This window comes from Callithrix jacchus, chromosome 20 (genome assembly GCF_049354715.1).
Source record: "Callithrix jacchus isolate 240 chromosome 20, calJac240_pri, whole genome shotgun sequence".
NCBI lineage: Eukaryota > Metazoa > Chordata > Mammalia > Primates > Cebidae > Callithrix > Callithrix jacchus.
This window is the reverse complement of record NC_133521.1, coordinates 47,217,046-47,239,104: the sequence shown is the minus strand read 5'-3', so window position 1 is coordinate 47,239,104 and position 22,059 is coordinate 47,217,046. Positions and strand designations below refer to the sequence as shown.

General features: G+C 60.4%; 1 protein-coding gene across 2 annotated transcripts; it reads right to left on the bottom strand.

Moving 5' to 3' along the window:
• Positions 1-327: 327 nt before the first annotated feature.
• On the bottom strand, positions 328-19,584 carry CPNE7 (copine 7). Of its 2 annotated transcripts, XM_035281827.3 has the most exons (15): positions 19,322-19,584; positions 17,609-17,794; positions 13,969-14,043; positions 13,649-13,723; positions 12,966-13,049; positions 12,331-12,420; positions 12,098-12,196; positions 10,165-10,251; positions 9,848-9,907; positions 8,575-8,708; positions 7,816-7,870; positions 7,276-7,327; positions 7,075-7,208; positions 1,793-2,029; positions 328-1,034 (listed from the first exon to the last, which is right to left on the bottom strand). In XM_035281827.3, the coding sequence occupies exons 1-15, from the start codon at positions 19,499-19,501 to the stop codon at positions 897-899; spliced, it is 1,686 nt and encodes a 561-aa protein (XP_035137718.1). In that variant the 5' UTR covers positions 19,502-19,584; the 3' UTR covers positions 328-896. The 2 variants fall into 2 exon arrangements, with proteins under 2 accessions (XP_035137718.1, XP_078214142.1); XM_078358016.1 differs by lacking the exons at positions 13,649-13,723; positions 13,969-14,043; positions 17,609-17,794; positions 19,322-19,584 and having other exon boundaries at positions 12,735-13,133.
• Positions 19,585-22,059: the final 2,475 nt, after the last annotated feature.

The following is a 22,059-nucleotide window of genomic DNA, read 5'->3' as shown; positions in this document are numbered from 1 at the left end:
CCCAGCCTGGGTCCCCATAGTGCAGGCCATGTGGGAGGATCCTGGCACCCATGTCACAGCCACAACCCTCACTGAGTGGGTTCCAGGCCTGGGGAGTCCCAGGAAGCCGAGTGGAGCTCCTTTGGGGGTGGAGGCAGCCATGGTCCAGTTTACTCCCTCCCCATGCTGAGCCTTCGCACCCCTGGGAGGGTCTTCCATTCAGTCCTGGGGTCCCTGGTGTGCTGGGTCTGGAAGATCCCCTGCCACAGATTCACCGGCCCACCCACCAGCGCCGGGCCCAGTCCTCTGGGGGATGGTGGGGGAAGACTGAAGGCACAAGACACCTGCAAGGGTTAGGGTGACATTTTATTAATCCTGAAGCCACACAGGCAGACTCCACAGGCCAGGCAGACCCCTCGGCCTGAGGGCAGAGGCCAGACGGCAAAAAGCACAGGGCAGGATGGGCAGGGGCGCCAGCAGGGACAGAAGGAAGCTGACTGTGGGGACAGGGTGTCCAGGTGCCCCGGGCTTTCTCGGGGGCTGGGGTGCTGCTTTGCTGGCCCTCCCCCACAAAGATCAGATGCAAAGCAGAGCCCCCAGCCTGTGCCCCTTCTCACTGGGGTAGGGTCTCCCTGGATGAGGTCCCAGGCTCTGCAAGTCCCTCACAATCTCCCTCCCTGCAGCCACCTGGCTTAGGCAAAGCCAGGCATGGGGGCCTATATTTTGTCACCCTTCAGCATTGGGGTCCCCAGACCCTGGCTTAAGCCAGCAGGGTCCCAGGAGGACTAGCAGTGGGAGCTGGTGGGGCCTGGAGGCTTTGGGGAGGTCAGAGGGAGCTTCAGGGACCTCCAAGGGTGCTGGAGATGGAGGCTCTACAGCCCCACTCTTCCCTGACCCTCCCCACGCTCTCCATGTCTTCATGGGGTGCAGCCTGGGCTGGCCTCTGGGGCAGGGGTGCCCAGGCCTCTCGGGGGCAGGCCTCTGTGGCTGTAGTACTCCACCACCTGCTTCGGCACCTCAGCTAGCACACACTTGGCCAGCGCCGCTGGGGATGCCTGGAGGGCAGGACAACGTGGTTACGTCTGGGACCTTCAAGATCATCTGTCTGTCCCCGCACCTGGGTCACAGCCAGGCCTCGCCCTCCAGAGCTGGGGCCTTTGCACCCTGGTGACTTCCCACCCCCAACCAGGGGCTCACCAGGTGCTCACCTGGGGGCCGGGCCAGCCTTGCTAAGGACATCGGCCACACAAGGCTGCACGTGGGTAATTCCAGCTCCCCAGGCACGGAGAGGAAATAGGCTGCCTTGGAGGTGAGGCAAGGCCCTCTCCAAGGCCCAGGTCCCCCCAGCAAAGCCCGAGTGTGTCTGTGTGGCGTGAATGTCCCACTGCAGAGCTTCATGCGTCAGACGCATGTGTCTGTAACGTGTTTCGCTGTGCAGAATGTCACATGTGTCTGCCTTCATGCATGCCTCACTGTGTGGAACCTCATGTGTGCACTGTGGGTGTCTCACTGGGTCACAGAGGTTGGCAGCAATGGGGGATGGATCCAGCTGCATGGCCGAACCTAGAGTCCCTCATGCTGTTCTCTGCGTTTGTGTAGATTTGATGAGTTTCATAATGGGAGGCTTTTCAGGTCCTGAAAGCCCCAGCTTCAGGTACTGCTCTCCATCGGTGGAGAACAGCCTGGAACCCCCCCAGACACAAGATGGGACCTGCCACGTCCACTGGCGTGACCCTAGCCTGGGAGGGCCTGGGGCAGTGGTATGAACAGGGACCCCAGGCCGGCCTGGTCTGAGCCCCTCCCAGACACTCACGTTCTTGAGCTCCCGGAAGGGCACGAACTGCACTATGTCTCGGAGCGCGGGCTCACCCCGGGGGGAGCGCAGGACGCCATCGTCACCGTCCAGGACCTGCATGTCGGTGAAGTCGGCATTGCCCACGCCCACAATGATGATGGACATGGGCAGGCGTGAGGCACGCACGATGGCCTCCCGTGTGTCGGCCATGTCAGTCACCACGCCGTCCGTCAGGATCAACAGGATGTAGTATTGCTGGGGGCACAGGAAGGAGTGCACAGCACTGTACCTGCTGTGCCTCACTTGCGCCCTGAAACCCACAGGCCCCCAGAGAGCCCAGAGCGGCCTTCACAAGTCAGAGCTTCCTAGGACCACCTGCATCATGAGCAGTGATGGGTCAGGGTCCCCTACCCCGCCCCGTGGCGGGCAGTCTGCTCTGGGCCTCCTGTGCCCCAACTTGGGAAATGTCCACAAGTCTCACGGAGGGCTCTGGAGGGGATGCTATGAAGCCCGAATTTTACAGATGAGGTCATGGTGCCAGATGGGTGGTCTGAGGCCAGAGAAAGAGAAACCTCCGCTCCCAGGAACCAGACCTGGACCCCCACAGCCTGGCCCCCGTCTCTCCAGCGACCCCAGGAACCAGACCTGGACCCCCACACCCCAGCCCCATCTCTCCAGGGTGCCTGCTGTGCAGTAACAAGACAGAACGGAACTTCAAGTAAAATCTATTGTTTAAAAAAAAAAAACCCACTCAGGGGCATGGGGGGAGAAAAAAAGAAAAAAAAAACCCTCAGTCATCTTGCTGAGACTGTGGACAACAGGAAACTGAGCTGCTGCCCCGGGGGGCTGGGCCGTCCCTGCACTGGGTGGAGTGGGAGCCCACAGCAGCCTCTCCCGGGCTGGCCTTGGCTGAGCCCTTCCCACGGAGGGCAGATGGGTCCTGGAAAGGAACAGGGGCCCCAGGACCTGCTCAGATGTCACTTTCTCCAAGGGGCTCTGCTCTGCGCCCTTCCCATTGCCCCCCTCGAGCCCCAGGCCTGTGGGAAGAATTACCTGTTTGCAAGTCCGTCTCTAGTCGAGGGCTACACGCACCCATGGCTGTGCCCAGCCTGGCTCTCAGCCCCCAGATAAACAGCCCAGCCTCAGAAAGCCCCCCACAGCCTGCAAACTGCGAACACCAGGCACCAAAACCCACTGTGGGGCCCGCTAGGATGGAAGCTTGGTGTCTGGAGAGGGACGGAGGGCTCAGCTGATCATGTCCGACTCCTCATTTCAACCCAGTTCTAACCACAGAAAACCAGGCCACAGGTAACAGCATGAGAAACACAACCCCAGACAATGGGCAACGCCAGGAGTGGTGGTTCAGGTGTGACCAGCGTCCTGGCTGTTTAAAAAGAGTGCTTATCTTCACGACAGGCTGATATTGACATGCACAGATGAAACTGCCCAAGTCTCGCTTCAAAACACCACAGGAACCTGACAGCCAGACACAACCCTCGATTCTGGGCTGGGTCCTCTGCCGGGAATCATCTGCTACGAAAGTTACTGCTGGGCCAGTAGATGAAGCTGGAGCATATTCTATGCAAAAGTATCACATCTAAACAAACTTTCCTGAAATCTGTATTTGTGCTAGTTATGTAAGAGAGTATCTTTGCTCTTAAAAAATGTACATAAAATGTTAAGGGGTAAAAGGCAGGACACTGCAACCTGCTCTCAGTTCACAAATGTATGTGCCCGTGTGTGTGTATGTAACCTGTGTGTGCACGTGTGAATACATGTGTGCGTGCATGTATGCATGAATGTGGGGGCATGTGTGCATACAAGTGTGTGCATGTGTACAGGAGCATATGTGCGTGCGTGTGTACGCATGTGCATGCGCACATATCTATGTGTGCACGTGTATGTGTATATGTATGCATGCATGTGTGTGCATGCCTGTGTTCGTGTGTGTGCGTGTATATGTGTGTGTGTGCATACATGTGTGTGTGCCGTGCCAAGTTTAAAAAGCATCAGAGTATCACAATAATATTTGTATAAATTAAAAATAGATGCAAACAGATACAGGGTTCCCATTTGGCATGAAGATCTAACTAGACAGAGGTGATGTTTGTTCATTATGAATGTACTCAGTGCCTCTGAACTGGACACATTAAAACGGTTACAGGTGGCTCACACCTGTAATCCCGGCACTTCAGGAGACCGAGGAGGGCAGATCACTTGAGGTCAGGGGTTTGAGACCATCCTGGCCAACATGGTGAAACCCTTTCTCTACCAAAACATAAAAATTAGCTGGGTGTGGCAGCAGGTGCCTGTAGTCTCAGCTACTTGGGAGGCTAAGGCAAGAGAACCTCTTGAACCCGGGAGGTGGAGGCTGCAGTGAGCCAAGCTCACACCACTGCACTCCAGCCTGGGCGACAGAGCGAGACTCCATCTCAAAAAGAGAGGGAAAAAAAGGTTACAATGGTAAATTTTAAACTGTGCATATTTTATCACAAAAAAATTTAAAAAATCAAACAGATGAATAGAAAACAACACAGACACGAACCAGAAGCGTGACATGTGAGCAGCTCGTGGCCTCCCGGGCCGCAGGACCTCAGAGATCTTGTAACTTTTCAGTAAATTTAAACTTATTTCAAAGTAAAAGGAATAAAACTTTTAAAATTCAGAAAGGGGTGTAGACAGGGCCACTCCTGAGCTGGATGATAAATCTGTGGGGATTTATTTTGCTGTTTTTTGACTTTTTCTTTTTTTGCTTTGTAGGGACAGGAGCTCGCTCTGTCCCCCAGGCTGTGGTACAATCGGAGCTCGCTGCAGCCTCAACCTCCCAGGCACAGGTGAGCCTCTAGCCTCAGCCTCCTGAGTAGCTGGGACCACAGGGGCACTCTACCATGCCCAGCTAATTTTTAACTTTTTTTTGTAGACACAGGGGTCTCACTCTGATGTCCAGGCTGGTCTCAAACTCCTGGACTCAAGCAATCCTCCCACCTTGATCTCCCAAAGTGCTGGGATTAAAGGTACAGGTGGCTGCACCTGGACTGTTTCTTAACTTTTGATGTTTGAAATTCTCGGTAATAAAATATTTTTTAAAATGGAAAAAAACTGGCCGGACGCGGTGGCTCACGCCTATAATCCCAGCACTTTGGGAGGCCGAGGCGGGTGGATCACGAGGTCAAGAGATCGAGACCATCCTGGTCAACATGGTGAAACCCCGTCTCTACTAAAAATACAAAAAATTAGCTGGGCATGGTGGCGCGTGCCTGTAATCCCAGCTACTCAGGAGGCTGAAGCAGGAGAATTGCCTGAACCCAGGAGGCAGAGGTTGCGGTGAGCTGAGATCACGCCATTGCACTCCAGCCTGGGTAACTAGAGCGAAACTCTGTCTCAAAAAAAAAAAAGGAAAAAAATTAAGGCTAGAAATTGCTTAAAAAGAAAGGGCAAGCCTGGGTATGATGGCGCGCGCCTACGGTCCTGGCTACTCACTCAAGAGGCTGAGGTGGGAGAATCACCTGAGCCCAGGAGGTGGAGGCTACAGTGAGCTGTGATCTCGTCACTGCACTCCTACCTGGATGACAGAATGAGACCCTGTCTCAAAAGAAAAGAAAAGAGAAAAAACAAAAAAGTAAAAGAAAAAAAGGGAAAAGGCACCAACAAACTCACTCTGAGCAGAAGGCTCACTTGCCTGGCTCACCAAGGTCCATCCTTCCCTGGCCACGTGGTCAGGGTGTCTCAAATGGGCTGCTTCTGGCCAAAGTTCCCGTGGGTGCAGGATCAAGGGCAGGTCTGCACCCAGCACCCAACAGGAGGGAGAAAGAGGAGCTGCACAGCCCTGAAGGGGTCCCCGCCTGCCCTCCCTGCAAAACTCCTGCTCCTGGAGCTTGGCTTGTGGGAGCTCCGTGCCCAGGAGAGTAAAATGTGGGGGCTACCGTCTTCCAGGATGCTGGGCAGTTGTGCAATAGGATCACACATGGCCAGGGTCTAGACAAAGTCAAGGTGGTACCGGAGCAGAGCAAGGTAGGAACAGCCCAAATCAGGGGCCAGGGCCTGGCGGGGCCAACCCGGGCTCTGCTGAGCTCTGGAAACACAGCTGCTTCTGGAGAACTGCCTACAACCCCCTCCACTTCAGAACTAAACCGTGTGGTCTCCAACAAGAATGTCCTTCAATTAGCAGGTCAATGTGAACAGTTTAAGTAGGAGGCAGGCGGCTTGCTCTCAAAGGGTTTAGAAACCCAACACTGTTTGGTGAGGTGGGCAGATCACTTGAGGTCGGGAGTTTGGGACCAGCCTGACCTACATGGTGAAACCGCATCTCTACTAAAAATACAAAAATTAGCTGTTTGGGAGGCTGAGGCAGGAGAATCATTCGAACCTGGGAGGCGGAGGTTGCAGTGAGCTGAGATCACACCACTGCACTCCAGCCTGGCGACAGAGCAAGCAGCTCTCTCCAAAAAAGAAAGAAATGAAAGAGTGACCGTGCACACTCGGGGAGAGGCCGGGGAGGGGAGGCTGGCCAAGTTCCAGGGACTCTGAGTCCAAGCGAAGGGCAGCCCGGAGCTGCTACACCACTCTTGCCACCTGTAAATTTCATGTTTCTCCAAAATAAAATATTAAAAGAAAGCAACGGGCTGGGTGCTGTGGCTCACACCTGTAATCCCAGACCTTTGGGAGGCCGAGGCGGGTGGATCACAGCATCAGGAGTTTGAGACCAGCCTGGGCAACGTGGTGAAACCCTGTCTCTAATAAAAATAAAAAATTAGCCGAGTGTGGTGGTGGGTGCCTGTACTGGGGAGGCTGAGGCAGGAAAATTGCTTGAACCTGGGAGGTGGAGGTTGCAGTGAGCTGAGATCGTGCCACTGCACTCCAGCCTGGGCAACACAGTGAGAGAGAGACGCCGTCTCAAAGAAAGAGAGAAAAAGCAACAGGCTGGCTGTGTCCCCAGCGACACATGCAGGGCCACAGAACACGGTGGCAGAGTAGAGCCCGCTGCCATTCTAGGCACCGTGTCATTTGTGTAAAGACACATGTAAACGAAATGATGACAGGCGTGCCGCTAAACGGCAGAACAGCAGAGAGGCAGCCTCGCTGGAGCTGCAGCCATGGACAGCCCTGTGCCCGGGACGCCAGCAGCCTTGGGGGAGATGCAGTTGGCCAGCTGGGGCCTCCCCACTCCTGAGCTCGGAGCCTTTGTGCCAGCTGTTCCCTCTGCTGGTTCCCTCTACCTGCCCGCCTCCCTGACCTCCATGCGCTGGTGCCCACACAGCCGACCCCACCCCCTGCATGCACCATGCCCCCCGGGCACCTACAGAAGCTTCAGCGGTGTGCTCCTCGGCCGCCGCCATGCGTGCCACCTTGGAGATGATGGGCGCCACGTTGGTGGGGCCGTAGAGCTGGACCCTGGGCAGGCAGTTCTGGTAGGCCTCCACCACACCCTGGATGCCTGTGGGGGGCAGGGGTTGAGTCCAGCCCCCCTGCACCCCTTCCCCAGGCCTGCCGTGGGCTCCTACCTTCACACTCATCGTCCTCGGGATTGAAATTGATGGCAAAGTCATGGGACACCTGGGTGGGGACAAGAGGGCTCAGTCAGCTGCTCCACCTGAGACAGGCCCCGCATCCCCCACCTACTGAGAGAGGGAGGTTTGGAGCTTTAGTGGAAGCCGACCCTGTGGGTGGCCATACTCTGCAGAGCCAAGGGACAGAGCGGGAGACGAGACGCCCCAGATCCAGCAGTGCCTGAGGTTCACATTAGCCAGTCGCTCCCCATACACCATTTTTTCTGCTGAAGCCAGATGAATTGTTACGTGCAATAGAAAATTCCAGACTAATGTGCTTCCCCATCTCCTGAAGGAACATGGAAGGGTCTCCATACACCCTTCAAGCTAACAAGTCCTAGGAAGTCAGGGGCCAACCTCTGGTGGAAAGGTTCCCGCTTTGCACCCCAACCCCATCCTACGGTCCATGGTTTCCAGCCAGGGATCCCTGGGCCAGGCCACCCTCTCATGAGACCTACGGGACGGGCACAGCTCCGAGGCCTCGGGCTCTCCTACCTCATACTTGGGAGGAATCCGGGCTCCAAACCCCAAAGCAGAAAACCTCTTGTCACTGAAAGAGAGGCAGGCCGGTCACCAGGGGGCCCTGAGCTCACGTGGCTGCTGCGAGGGGCACTTCTGGGGAGACATGACTGGTGCCCAGGAGACCAGGGCCACGTGGGGCCAGGCCTGGGGATCACGGCAGTAAGCACAGGCCACAGTCAGGAAACTGAGTCTCGGGGCAGCGGAGGCACCAGCCAGTGCGTAGGATGGGGAGCTGAGTGTGGACAGTCCCTGTTGCCCTCAGGCTGGCCTCCCAACGCCATGCCTGTGCACAAGCTGTCCCCCTGCACATGCCTCGTCGGGGGGCTCCTGGACCCCAGGAGGGATCATGTGGGGCCAAGGCAACCTCTGTGGCCCTCACCAACGCAGACAGAGGGGTCTGTGGGGCAGGAGCTCAGGGTGTCCTCTCCCAAGCTCCAGGCCAGGGCCCTGTGTTGTGGGGAGGAGCTCAGTGAGCAGGGTTTTGTGCCAGGCCCTCCCTGGTAGAGCATCTGTGGGTGAACCCCAAGCCTCTGTGGCCTCGGCTTGCTGGTCTGGCAAAGTGGGACACAGACGTCCCCAGGGCCATGCACAGCCTGTGCACTGCCGGAGACTCTGGGGCTGCTATGACACCCAGCCTTCCTCGCAGTCTTCCAAGTGGACCGCCTCACAGTGCCCACCTCGCAGGCCCCCAGGCCTGACCTGGAGCCCAGGGACTGAGGGACTGAGGCACACCTGTCATAGTCCTGGCAGATCTCGCCCACACACACCAGGGCCTTCAGGTACTCGTTGGGCTGGTAAGGGTTGATATAGTGCAGGGAGCAGCTGTTGCGTGGGTCCCCGTTGGAGGCAGTGAAGTCAATGGCCACCTGCAGAGGGCGGGGCCGGGGCTGTGCTGTGCTGGGCTCCCGGAACCCGCTCCTGACAGGTAGAGAAACCTCGCCCAGACCCGCCAGGACGTGGGGTCAGGGGCTGCATGCGTGGATGGGGCTGTCCCCCGACTACACAGGGCCAGGAGGGGTCTCCCCAAAACCTGCCAAGCCCTAGGCTCTCTGAATTCCCAGGAGGACGCCCCACTGGGATCACCCTGGCCTTGTGGGGGCCCGCCCCTTCCTCTCAGCAGCCACCCGACCCCTCTATCACCCTCCCCTCACAGGACCTGAGAGGACCCAGCCTGGGCTGACCCCTCCACACCTCCCACAAGCTGGCTTCTCAGAAAGCCATTCTGGGGCTCCCTCAACAAAACAGGAACCAGAGCATCTGCAAACAACACACAGGTGACACAGGGGTCTGTGTATCTGTGGGTGACAGGTGGGTGACACAGGGGTCTGCAGTTCTGCAAATGACACACAGGTGACACGGGGGTCTGCTTAGCTTCTGGTGGCACACAGGTGATGTGTGGGTCTGTGCATCTGCAAATGACATTCAGGTGACACAGGTGACTCGAGGGTGACATGGGGCCTGCACATCTGCAGGGGTAATGCAGGGGTGACACATCTGTGGGTGACATGGGGGTCTCCACATCTGTGGGTGATGTGGGGGTGACATGGGGTCTGTACATCTTCGGGTGTTGTGGGGGTGACACAGGGGTGACACATCTGTGGGTGACATGGTGTGATGTGGGGTCTGCACATCTGTGGGTGACACAGGGTCTGTGCTGGGCTCTACCTCACGTTACAGCCTGTGGCTGGTTCACCCAAATGCTCACTCCGGCTTCTCCTTGTTCACGTTTTGTCTGTTGTTAACTATGTTTGTGGAAGGTAAGCCCTAGTGATGTCACCTCCCAAAGGGGGCTTCAGGCTGGCTCCCGAACCCCAAGCCCACTAATTCACCTGCACAGAAGCAATGACCCCAGGAGCCACACAGAGACCGTGGCCCACGGGGAGCTGCCAGGGCCCTTTCACCCCCCAGGCCAGGCCCCTCGGGAGCTGCGGGACTCCACGTGTCTGGCCTGGTTACTTCTCAGGGCAGTGGGGGCGCCCAGCACAGGGCGGGGCCGTGGACTCACGGTGAAGTGGATCTGGCAGCCGCCCATGATGTAGTCCAGGAAGGAGTAGACCCTGTGGAACTTCCGGCCAGCGGTGTCGGCAAGGCCTCCGAGGACGCCACCCCACCAGGGACACTAAGGCCGGCATCGCCGGGATCCAGACCTCCCTCCTTCCTCTCCCCTATCCTATCTCCCCAACCTCATCCTTCTCTGTCTCTCAGCCCCTCCCCAAATACGCTAGGGCCCATGAGGCCTCTGGTTGAGGGTCCATCCAACAACTGGGGGCAGTGGAGGACCCTCCCGTGGGTGGGGAAGCTTCGGGCACGGCCGCCTCTCACCTTCAGGTCAGCCAGGACGACCACTCCCGAGTTCTTATAATTTCGTCTCTTCTGCTTATACTTGGGGTTCACACAGTCCCACTGGGCCTGAGGCAGGGACAGGCAGAGGCCCCGAAGGGTGGTAGGTCTGAACACCAGCCAGGGAGACCCCACCCAAAACCATCCCAAACAGCAAGGGTTGAGCCCCCCAAGGTGGGGAAAGGCAGGGCCGCCGCAAGGCAGTTGGAGGGGGGTGAAAGTTGGACCCCCAACGGGACATGACCCTGTCACTAAGCCCAAGGATGACAAGGCCCAGGAAGGGGCAGGAAGCAGGACCCGGGGTGGCCCCTCAGCTGCACCCTTGCCTGGCTGCTGCAGGCTGGGCAGACACAGGGGAGGGCACCCCCAGCCCCAACTCCCACCACCGTGTGCCCAGCTCTGCTCCCCATCCACACAGTTTCAGACACCAGCTCCTCGAGGGCTGGCCCAGGTATTCACAGTTTCCAGCTGAACCTGATGGAGGCTACCCCTGCCGTGGCCCTCCAGGGTCAGTACCAGGTTTCACTGTCCCCAGCCCCCTCCAGTTTTAATGAGTCATTGTCATTGCTCCCCATAACCCCTCCCATAGCCTCCGTGCGGAGCTGAAACTGGCATAGCCTAGGTGGGTCCACTCACCTGACCCCACCCCGAAGGCCCCCCGCTCACCTGACCCTCCCCAAAGGCCGCTGCTCACCTGACCCCGCTGAAGGCCCCCCACTCATCTGACCCCATGAAGGCCCCCACTCACCTAAACCCCCTGAAGGCCCCCACTCAACTAAACCCCCTGAAGGCCCCCACTCACCTAAACCCCCTGAAGGCCCCCACTCACCTAAACCCCTGAAGGTTCCCACTCACCTAACCCCCCTGAAGGCACCCTCTCACCTAAACCCCCTGAAGGCCCCCACTCACCTAACCCCCTGAATGTTCCCACTCACCTAACCCCCCTGAAGGCCCCCACTCACCTAACCCCCCTGAAGGCCCCCACTCACCTAACCCCCCTGAAGGCCCCCACTCACCTAAACCCCTGAAGGTTCCCACTCACCTAACCCCCCTGAAGGCACCCTCTCACCTAAACCCCCTGAAGGCCCCCACTCACCTAACCCCCTGAAGGTTCCCACTCACCTAACCCCCCGAAGGCCCCCACTCACCTAACCCCCCTGAAGGCCCCCACTCACCTAACCCCCCTGAAGGCCCCCACTCACCTAACCCCCTGAAGGTTCCCACTCACCTAAAGCCCTGAAGGTCCCCACTCACCTAACCCCCCTGAAGGCCCCCACTCACCTAACCCCCCTGAAGGTTCCCACTCACCTAAACCCCTGAAGGCCCCCACTCACCTAACCCCCCTGAAGGCCCCCACTCACCTAACCCCCTGAAGGTTCCCACTCACCTAAAGCCCTGAAGGTCCCCACTCACCTAACCCCCTGAAGGCACCCTCTCACCTAAAGCCCCTGAAGGCCCCCACTCACCTAACCCCCTGAAGGTTCCCACTCACCTAAACCCCCTGAAGGTTCCCACTCACCTAACCCCCTGAAGGCCCCCACTCACCTAACCCCCTGAAGGCCCCCACTCACCTAACCCCCTGAAGGCCCCCACTCACCTAACCCCCCTGAAGGTTCCCACTCACCTAAACCCCCTGAAGTTCCCCACTTACCTAACCCCCTTGAAGGTCCCCACTCACCTAAACCCCCTGAAGGCCCCCACTCACCTGCCCCTCCCCGGAGGCCCCTGTGCTCACCTGCCCCTCCCCGGAGGACCCTGTGCTCACGTGCCCCTCCCCGGAGACCCCTGTGCTCACGTGCCCCTCCCCGGAGGCCCCTGTGCTCACCTGCCCCTCCCCGGAGGCCCCTTTGCTCACCTGCCCCTCCCCGGAGGCCCCTGTGCTCACCTGCCCCTCCCCGGAGGCCCCTGTGCTCACCTGCCCCTCCCCGGAGGCCTTCTGCATCTCCTCGAAGGTGGTAGAGAATTCTCCAATGAAGTCGTGCTTTCCTCTGGAGTCGTAATCCCAGACCAGGCACTGGGGAGCCCAGGCCCCATCAGCTCTGTCCTCAGGGGACCCCAAGACCCTCCCACCCCTGAGCCTGGGCATCTCCATTCCCAGCCCGCAGACAGGCCACCCTCACTGCCCTCTTGGTCCGTGCTGTCCCCAACCTTCAGAGGCCGCGTCTCCTCACAGCTGCAGAGGGAGCTCAGTGACACTTTGAAGGGCTCCCACACGGGGCTCAGGTTGTTCTTCACCACCTGTGGGCAGGAGAGGCTGGCTCAGGGGAGGCCCAGAGCCCTGGGATACTTGGGGCTCACAGAGACCTGGATGGAGAAGCAGCCGACAGTCGGGCACAGCCGGCCCTGCCCATCGACCCAGAGCTGCAGCTGGTACCCGCTTCCCGCACAGAGAAGCCACATTTCCGAGCGCGGTGCCTTTGGAAACTGCCTTCGTAACTTCTGCATCTCTAAGCACCTGCTCTGCTCTACTCCTTAATCTATCCATTTCATTCCAGCTAATTTCTCTCAAAAGAAAGAGCTCTCTCACTGCAGTAGCTGAAATCCCATTTCACCTGCAGGAAGTGAAAGGTAGTCCTAAAAATCATCACAGCGACAGCTAAACAAGCCTGCTGGGTTCTGGCTGCAGTCCCGGCCACCAAGGCCTGGTCCCCCGCCCCCCACCCCCCGCAGTGGAGGGGGAGTTCCTGCTGTGCCCTAAAGATGCAGGAGGCAGGAGGCGGGGCCAGCCCCTTCCCCTTCCCCTCCCGCTCCCGCTCCCTGCGTCCCGCCCCCAGGCCGCTCACCTCTGTCCTGTACACCAGCTGCAAGCCCTGGTCATCGTTGACACGGTACAGCTCCAGGAAGGGGTCGGACTTGCTGAAGAGGTCCTGGGGAGTGGCACAGCGGCTGCTGGGCCGGGCGCTGAGAAACGGGCTCTGGATGGGAGCTGCTTTCATCTCGTCCCAGAGCCTCACTCTCCCCCCACAGCACTAGTTCCTCAGGCACAAAACAAGGTGGCAAGTCCGCCCTGAGACGCCTCCCGGCCCCATCCCTCTGGCCACCTGGGGTCTGCCCAACTCAGCCCCTCTCAGGAGGCCTTGAGATGCCCTATGCGGCGGGCAGGGTTGGACCCTGCTCTGCCCCACCCGTGTGAGGAGCCCGCAGAACCACGCGCTGTTGCAGTTCCTGCTGCTTTAGGATGGTGGCCTTGGCAACGCCGGGCCTGTTTCCCTGTCACTGAGCAGGGTCATGAGTTGAGCTGCCACTGTCCCAGCCCGGCTGCTAGGAGGGGCAGGCGAGGTAACGTGGGTGACGGTGAGGATGGTGACCGAGACTCTAGCACGCCCGGCCCCACGCGCACTCCCACGCTGCACACGCATCTCACACGGGACACGGCCGTGCTAGGTCAGTGCTGGGCAGGGACCGGGTTTTCCAACTGCTTTCCAGACCGAGGCCTGAGCCAGACATGCCCAGCACCCACTCTCACCTTGTCGTCCAGCTTCCTGGCCCGGAAGGACAGCTCCACGTAGCCATTGTTCCCCGAGATGTCCTCAGCAATCACCTGGCATGGCAAGGCCGCGAGGCCTGATCCCAGCACGGGAGACCTGAGGCCCCAGGCCAGCTGACCCCACCCAGCCGGGCTGAGAGGAGGCATCTGGGCACCCCCAGGACTGGGCAGCTGTGGGACTGAGCAGCTGTGGGCTCTGGCCAACCCTCCCTGGACTGCATGCCACCCATCCTCCCCCTAGGACACCCCTCAGCCACAGCAGTGGGGCCTGTGGGTGCGGCAGGTGTGGCCCTGCTCACCGTGATGGTGGATTTGCCAGCGTTCCTGCCAAACTTGAGCAGCAGCGGGCGGGTCACTTTCTTCTGGGCCACAATCTGGAAGTCAGAAATGTCAGGCAGGGAGGGGCAGGCGGGGACGGCTCCTGACCCTGGGGCCCCACCACGCCCTCACCTGACCCTCACGCCGGTCATGTCTCCCACTGCCCAGGGCCCAGGGCCCCCTTTGGTGCCGCTCTCAAGTTCCTGCCATCCCTGTATGGCCACCCCTGCAGTCTGCCCCTACACATCCACCCCAACACGTCCGCCCCCGCAGGTCCACCCCTACATGCCCATCCCCTCACGTCTACCACCTCCTGGGGCCAGCCATCACTGGGGAGAGGCAGCCATCCTCACCCCTGTTTACCAGGTGAGGGTACAAGCTCGGGGGCGGCCAGGGAGCAGCCTACAGCCCAGCCAGGGCGCACCTGCACAGGTGCGGTGGAAGCAGCTCCCTCCGCAGGTGAGTGCGTATGCCCCGACCCTCTCCAGCCCCAGATGAGGACGCACAGAGGCAGGGGGAGCAGGTCCTCACACCCCACATGCCCACGTGGCCGAAGGGGCACTCCTCCACGAAGGTGCTGAGGTGCAGAGTTGATCGTGGAGGTGGAAGGCTTGGCCTCCTCACGCAGCCTGGCCTCCTCCTCCTCCTCCTCCTCTCTGCCAGGCCCTGCTGGATGCCCACCCCATCGGCTCTGAGCCCCTCATTGGGGTGGGTGGAAGACAGGCCCAGGCCCATGGAGCCATGACATCTGCTTAGTGGGGAGTAGGGTGGGGGTGGGGGGGTGCATGGCCCTCCCAGGCTCCACATTCTGAGGATATGGCAATGATCTCGGCCAAGTGGGAACCGGTGACCGTCACCTCCTCACCTGGGCATGCTCTCAGCAACCGTCCAGGGGCACAGCAGGTAGCAGGTGTGGGCTTCCCACCTGCCCCTCACACCCGCTGCTGTCTGGTGGACACTCGGGGTCTCAAATACAAAGCAAAGATAGGAGGTCCCTGCACCCCCAGCCAGGGCCTGCCCGGCCAGCAGCTTCTGAGTGGAAGAGAAAATGGATCCTAGGTGGGGGCTGGGGGGTCAGAACAGGCTAAGGGGTGGGAAAGCTCTCTTAGGGATGCAGAGAGGGGGTCCTGGGTGCCAGGAGGGAGCACCTTGGGCCAAGGCCCCCAAAATTCTCCAATTGAAAGGTTTGCTTCTGGGGCTCAGCCTCCCATCTGGGACTGGACTGCCATCCTGGTTTGCCTGCAGGGAGGGCGCAGGAAGGAAGGGGTGGCCTCCCCTTTCTGGCAGGAGAGCAGCCCCTTAGGCAGAAACGGCCTCAGGCCAGCATAACAGCCTCCTCAACAGGGAAAACAGATCACAGATTTGCAATAACCACGTTTAATTAGCAGTTCTGTGTGCCTGGCTCTGCACTGAGTCACTATTGACTTGAATCACACCAGGAAACGGTCGAGGCAGAGGTCAGAGGCTACGTCAGGCTCAAGGCCACGGCACAGGATCTGAGGGCACAGCCTCTCCCCTGGTCACGGTGCCCGCAGGTCAGCTGAGTGGCAGCAAAGCAGAAGCCAACAGGGGCCACTTCACTGTTTAACGTTTGCACACACACACAGCACACGTGCTCGACACACATATGTATATGCATGCCTGTGTCCACATGGGTCCTGCGTGTGCTTCTGTGGGCAGCACATCCTTCACGAATGATGGTACCTGTGTGTGCCTGTGTGTACATCCGCAGGTGTCCAGTCCACACACAGTGGCACATGCCTATAATCCCGACATTTTGTCAGGCCAGGGTGGGTGGACTGGTGAGCCCGGAAGTTCAAGACCAGCCGAGTCAATATGGTGAGACCCCTGCCTCTATAAACAATGCAAAAATTGGCCGGGCGCGGTGGCTCATGCCTATAATCCCAGCACTTTGGGAGGCCGAGGCGGGTGGATCACGAGGTCAAGAGATTGAGACCATCCTGGTCAACATGGTGAAACCCCGTCTCTACTAAAAATACAAAAAATTAGCTGGGTGTGGTGGCGTGTGCCTGTAATCCCAGCTACTCGGGAGGCTGAGGCGGGAGAATTACTTGAACCCAGGAGGCGGAGGTTGCGGTGAGCCGAGATCGCGCCATTGAGCTCCAGCCTGGGTAACGAGCGAAACTCCGTCTCAAAAAAAAAAAGCAAAAATTAGCCAGGTCTGGTAGCGCACACCTGTAGTCCCAGCTACTCAAGAGGCCGAGGTGAGAGGATGGCTTGAGCCCAGGATATTAAGGCCGCGGTGAGCTGTGATTGTGCCACTGTACACTGGCCTGGGAGACACAGAGAGACACCAACCCAAAAAAAAGGGCTCAAGGTAGGAGCCTGGGGGAGCCTTGCTCCGCCACTTTCATGGAGGAATGTCCCCTGTGCAAATCTCAGGTCCCTTATCTGAGAAACAATGAGGACACCAGGCTCCACGGCAGGCCAGCTCCGGCCCGTGCTGCAGCGGGATGAGTCACGCAGACATGGCGTTGGGTGAAAGAAGCACCGGGAGAACACACAGTGTGATTCATGGACGTGGAATTCCAGAACAGATGAACCAGGGGGAGCCGCTGAGGCGGGGGGCGGGGGGAGCCTGCAGTAATGTGTGTGATCTGGTGCCTAACCCTGTCAATCTCAACCTTGAGATCTACGCGTTGTATCACAGATTACGTCTCAATAAAAAGAAGGACCCCGCACGGCAGGGCGTGAGAATTCAATGCGCGGCACCCAGCGCATCGACAGATACCCCGGTTGTGACTTGCAGAAGCCACTTTTACGCTGGCTGTGGACTCCATCACAGGGAGGGCATCACCGAGGGCAGTGGCCTCTCTCAGCCGGGAGCCACCGCCGGGCCTGCCACTCTCTCTTTTTTGAGAGAGAGACACAGAGTCTCGATCTGTCACTCGGGCTGGAGTGCAGTGGTGCGATCTCAACTCACTGCAGCCTCCGCCTCCTGGGTTCAAGTGATCCTCCTGGCCTCAGCCTCCCGAGTAGCTGGGATTACAGGCGCGCGCCACCATGCCCAACTAACTTTTGTATATTTAGTAGAGACGGGGTTTCACCATGTTGGCCAGGCTGGTCTCACTGAACTGTTGGTCAGGCTGAACTCCTGACCTCAGGTGATGCCCACTTCAGCCTCCTGCAGTGCTGCGATCACAGGTGTGAGCCACCGTGCCTGGCCTCCAGGGAGGCTTCCGGCGCAGATGTGGAGGATCTGCCGTATGTCATGGAAGTGAAAATGCAGGATGCAGAACAGGGAACGTAATTTGTGTTTTTTTGAAAAAAGAGGAAAAGTGATAGTTTCATTTGCTCCTGTGAACATCTCTCTGGACAGTGTACAAGAACCTAGCGGCAGGCTGGACGGGCAGGAGGGAGGCGCTCCACAGCCTTTTACAGCTTCCAGGCTTTCAAACATATGAATGCATTACCCAGCTCAAAATTCCATGTATATTTTCATCTAATCAGGAACGTTCAGGAGGAGCCTGAACTGTGTGAAGACCGGCACAGCAAGGGTGGCCCCAGCATTGGCCCTGCGGTGCCGGCACACTGGCCTTTGATGGGCTGTGGGCCCCATGCCGTCACCGCCCTCCTCCCTCCGAGGGTACGGGCACCCACCTGCCCCAGGGTGCACTCCATGCCACCCAGGAAGTCGTCCTCCTGACAGCTGAGGCCGCCGGGCCCCCCATGCGTGTCGTACACCTCGAAGCGCAACTTCTGCACCTCTTCAAAATAGTAGTCAACCGTGAAGACCTTGGAGAACACAGGGTGCAGGCTGCTCCGGACCACCTCGGTTCTGTCCACCTGCAGGTGCGCCCTGTGAGCCAACCGCACGCCAGGGCTTCCACCCTGCCCTCCTTGACGGCCGTCCTGGCTCCAGCCCTCAGGTTCCCCTCTGCCACTCACCCACATCACACGCCTCAGGAAGACCCTCTTCTGGGCCGCACCCTGGAAAGACCCCCTCCCACCTGCTGTCCATGGGACCTGCAGTCCTGAGGGCCACCGTGGGGGTCGCCCCTGGCCAGTCATGGGCTGCAGCTTCTCAGCTCACACCCACCACTGTGTGCTCCACCCTCAGATCATAGATGGGGAAACTGAGGCTCACAGAGAACAAGAATGATACGCTGAGACCGGGATGAGGTCAGATTCACACCTCATCCCAAAGGGCTGGGCAACCCCAAAGCGTAGGCCACTCCCTAGCACCAGCTGAGCGGGAAGGGGCATGGGGTATGGGCCCCTCCTCCTTCCTGGCCGGGTACATCAGTTCACTAGCCTCTCCCATCCTGAGCAGCTCCCTCCCAAATGCCCCTTAAGGACAAGACCCAGCTTGGCCAGTAGACGTCTCACGTCCAGAATCCCAAAAACTCCTGCACCCCAAACCAGGCAAGCATGGGCCAGCTGCACAGCTCAGGCTCTGAGAGTGTGGGCATCAGGCCACCTGGAGAAACCAGGGCTTGGGCTCTGAGGGACCGGCATGGGGCGTCCTGGGGAAGCCCGAGCTGATGGAGAAGAGGTGGTGGGGGTGGGGCAGGCCCTTCACCCTGGAGGTTGGTGACTGGGGCCACCAGCACCACTGGGTGAGAGCGCGGCGGAGCGCCGGGTACCCTGTGAAGAGTCCCCTCCACTGCCCGAGCCGCCACAGGAGTCCCCTTGCCCACCCCACCGGGCCCCGCTGGAGCCTGGAGAGACCCCTGTGCTGGGGAAAAGCGCGCTGGCGCCCCGCGCGGACGAGGGTTCGAGTTCCAGCCCCTCCGCCTGCTGTGGCTTCGCACCCCGTGTTTCTCGCCCTTTGGAGGTGAAGCCACATGTTTCACGTGAGATGGCGACTGAGAAAGCGCCCGTGCGGCGCCGGCCCGCTCTGTTTCCGACCCCAAGCCGGCGCTGAGTCCGCCCCGCAGCGCGCGCTCCCTCGGGCCTGCTCGCGCCCCGTGGTGAGGACCCGAGCCCGCCCAGCCTCTTGCCCGGTCGGCCGGCACCCCTCGCCCCTCATTCTCTTCTGCGCCTCTTGGTCAAGCCCCCTGTGTGTGCCTGGAGCCCCGATGCTTCACTCCGGCCCGGGGTCACCCCGAACCCGGGGTGCACCCCTCCCTGCGGGGCACTACCCACTCCTTCTGACCCCCCTCGTCGCCTCCTCCAGCCCAGCCCCTCCCACAGCTCTGGACATCTCCCCCCAGATCTGGTCACCCTGACCCTGACTGCGAGCTGAGTCCCAGCTCCGGGGGTCCCCGCCTCGCACCCCACTGGCCCTGGCGCACCCGCTTGGATCTCCGCGTCCCCAGCTCAGTGCGCGCCCCGGCCCATGGCCTCCCCGCTCCTGCGCCCCGGCCCTACCTGCACCCACTGGCCCTGCGCCTGCTGCAGCAGCACAACGCTGGGGTCGGACTTGGTGAGCGGGTCCCGGTCCAGCAGGTGCCGGCAGCTCAGCCGCAGCTCCACCTTCGAGGCGCAGGGCGCGGGCAGCCCCCCGGGGGCCGCCGCCGCCGCCGCCGCGCGCTCCGAGCCCGCGCTCATGCTCCCGGCGCTGGGGGCTCGGCTGGGCGCACGAAGGGGCCGCTGCCCGCAAGTCGGCGCCGCCGCGGCGCCGGGGAAATGGTGGCCGGCCCAGGCGTGGCCGCGCTTCCCTGCACGCCTCCCGGGCGCGGGCACACGTGGCTCCGGCGGCCGCCGTGCGGGGACTGCAGGGGGTGGGGCGCGGCCGGGGCGGGGGAGGGGGGCGGGGCCGGGGAGGGGCCCGAGGCAGGGAAGCCCCTCGGAGAGGCGGGCGGAGACTGGTTCGAATTCCCCGGGGACCCGCAACTGACAGCTTTGGGGTCGAGTCGGGCGCGCCCTCCCCGGCTGTGCGTATCCCCGGCCCAGGGACCCATTCCAGGCGGGAGACTCCAGCTTCGCGGGTTCGGGCCCAGGCAGACCCTCGGGGACTCGAGGCGCGCACGGACCGCAGCTCAGCACCAGATCCCCGCTCCCTGCCGGGACCTCTCGGATCCCATCTCCAGGCGCCGCTGGTTTCGGGTACTCGCCGCCTCCATCAACAAGCATTTAGTGGGCGCCTCCTGTGTGCGGGCACCGCGCTGCTCTCGGGCTGGAAGGACCGTTCGCGGTGCCGCCATCCGACTGCCGAGGGCTGAATCGGGCCGCGGAGGGGTGCGCAGGGCACGGTCCACACCAGTCCCTCGAGGCCGAGGGGGCAGGCCGGGGCTCCGTGGGAGGGTCCCCGCCCCGCCTTGGGCTTCATTCCACCCCCAACCCACCACCTTCCCGACCACCCGGCCCGGTGGAGGGAGCCGCGGAAGAGGTGGCCTCGCGGAGACAGAAACCATCTCCCAGCCCACCCTTTTTGCCAATTTCTGCCTAAAAATAGGGCGCGGACCTCGCCAGAAGCCACGAGGGTGTGGGGTGAGGGTAGGGAGACAAGACTGAGGGGTGAAGGTGAAGGGGGCGGGAAGACCGTGCGCTCCGGCTCAGCCTCAGCGATCAGGATTCTAGAAGACGACCCTGGGGTCAGAGGGGCCGCCGCCGCCAGGACCAGGCTTGGGGAGGCAGCACCGGGCAGCCTCGGCCTGGGAGGAGGAACGCGGCCGGCGGCGCCCCCCGGCGGTCGGACGGCGGGATTGCACCGGGGGCGACGGCCAGGCGGATGCCCGCACGCAGCTGGAGGGCCACGGGCCAAGGGCACAGACTCCGGCCTTCCTGGGAGGTCGCCTAAAGAGGTGAGCAACGAGGCCGGGCGCGGTGGCTCACGCCTGTAATCCCAGCACTTTGAGAGCCCGAGGCGGGCAGATCACGAGGTCAAGAGATCCAGACCATCTTGGCCAACATGGTGAAACCCCATCTCTACTAAAAATACAAAAATTAGCCGGGCGTGGTGGTGCGTGCCTGTAATCCCAGCTACTTGGGAGGCTGAGGCAGGAGAATCACTTGAACTCGGGAGGTGGAGGTTGCAGTGAGCCGAGATCGCACCACTGCACTCCAGCCTGGCACCACAGATAGACTCTCTCTCTAAAAAAAAAAAAAGAAAAGAAAGCAAAAAGAAAAATAGGTGAGGACTGGGTCGGGGACAGCAAGGCCTGCGGGAGTTGCGGGGGCGGGCATCTGCTTCTGCCTCCCTGGCCTCTGGGCCTCCTGCCTGAAGCCAGGTCAGGATAGCTTGGGAAGCAGTGGGCAGGGGCCAGTCCCTCTCTGTAGAGACCAGCCTGGGCCTTCTGGGCCCTGTGTCCTCCCCGGCCCAGCTTTCCAGGCTGCAGGGAGGATACACCCTCAGCTCCCAACCACTTCCATGGGAAAACATGAGAAATTCAGGCAAAGGATGTAGGCGCCCAGGCGTCTCCAGTGGGTGCTCACCTCCTGCTCCGCTCTGTGGGCAAGCAGCCCTGGGCGCTTCTCCCCAGACCAAGGCTGACTTCCTACCTTGACCTCACCTGAACGCTCTCCTCGCTGTGGCCCTGAGGCTTGCTGGTCTGCGGTGTGGCCTGAGGCCTGAGGTCACCCAGGCTGTCTGAGGGGGTACAGGGCTTAAACCTGAAACACCCCAGTTCAGCCCTCAGCCATCCCACGGCACCGCCCTAGCAAGGTAACAGATGGCTTCCAAGCAAAAGATGCAGCCCGCAGATAAAGCTCACGGAGTTTGGAAATTCGAGTCGCTGAAGCCCAGGGCGGTTTTAATCGACCCACTGGGGTCTCCAGTCACAGCCCTGGGCCGCCTTGCTGTCCCCTGGCTGAAGGCCCTGACCACAGCCTGCTCTAATGGAGAGAAGCCACAGGAGAAAACGTGGGTTTTCCTGCAGCACTGGTCTCCGGATGCTGCCTGCCCAGCTCAGGGACCAGCTTGCAGGAGCCCCCCCTACAAAGGAAGGGCCCCAGTCAGCTTGCAGCTATCTTTTTTTTTTTCTTTAAGACATAGTCTTGCTCTGTCACCCAGGCTGGAGTGCAGTGGCACAATCTCATCCCCGCAACCTCTGCCTCCCAGGTTCAAGCAATTCTCCTGCCTCAGCCTCCCGAGTAGCTGGGAGTATAGGCACCCACCACCACAGCCGGCTAAATTTTGTATTTTTAGTAGAGACGTGGTTTCACCA

Bases quoted from the DNA above. Each gene is read 5' to 3' on its own strand.
- CPNE7 (XM_035281827.3), bottom strand. From the start codon at position 19,501: ATGAGCGCGGGCTCGGAGCGCGCGGCGGCGGCGGCGGCGGCCCCCGGG. The intron at 17,795-19,321 runs GTAGGGCCGGGG...GCGCACCTGCAG, and splicing joins CGCAGGGCCAGTGGGTGCAG to GTGGACAGAACCGAGGTGGT. The intron at 10,252-12,097 runs GTGAGCACAGGG...TCCCTGCCTCAG, and splicing joins AGGCCTCCGGGGAGGGGCAG to GCCCAGTGGGACTGTGTGAA.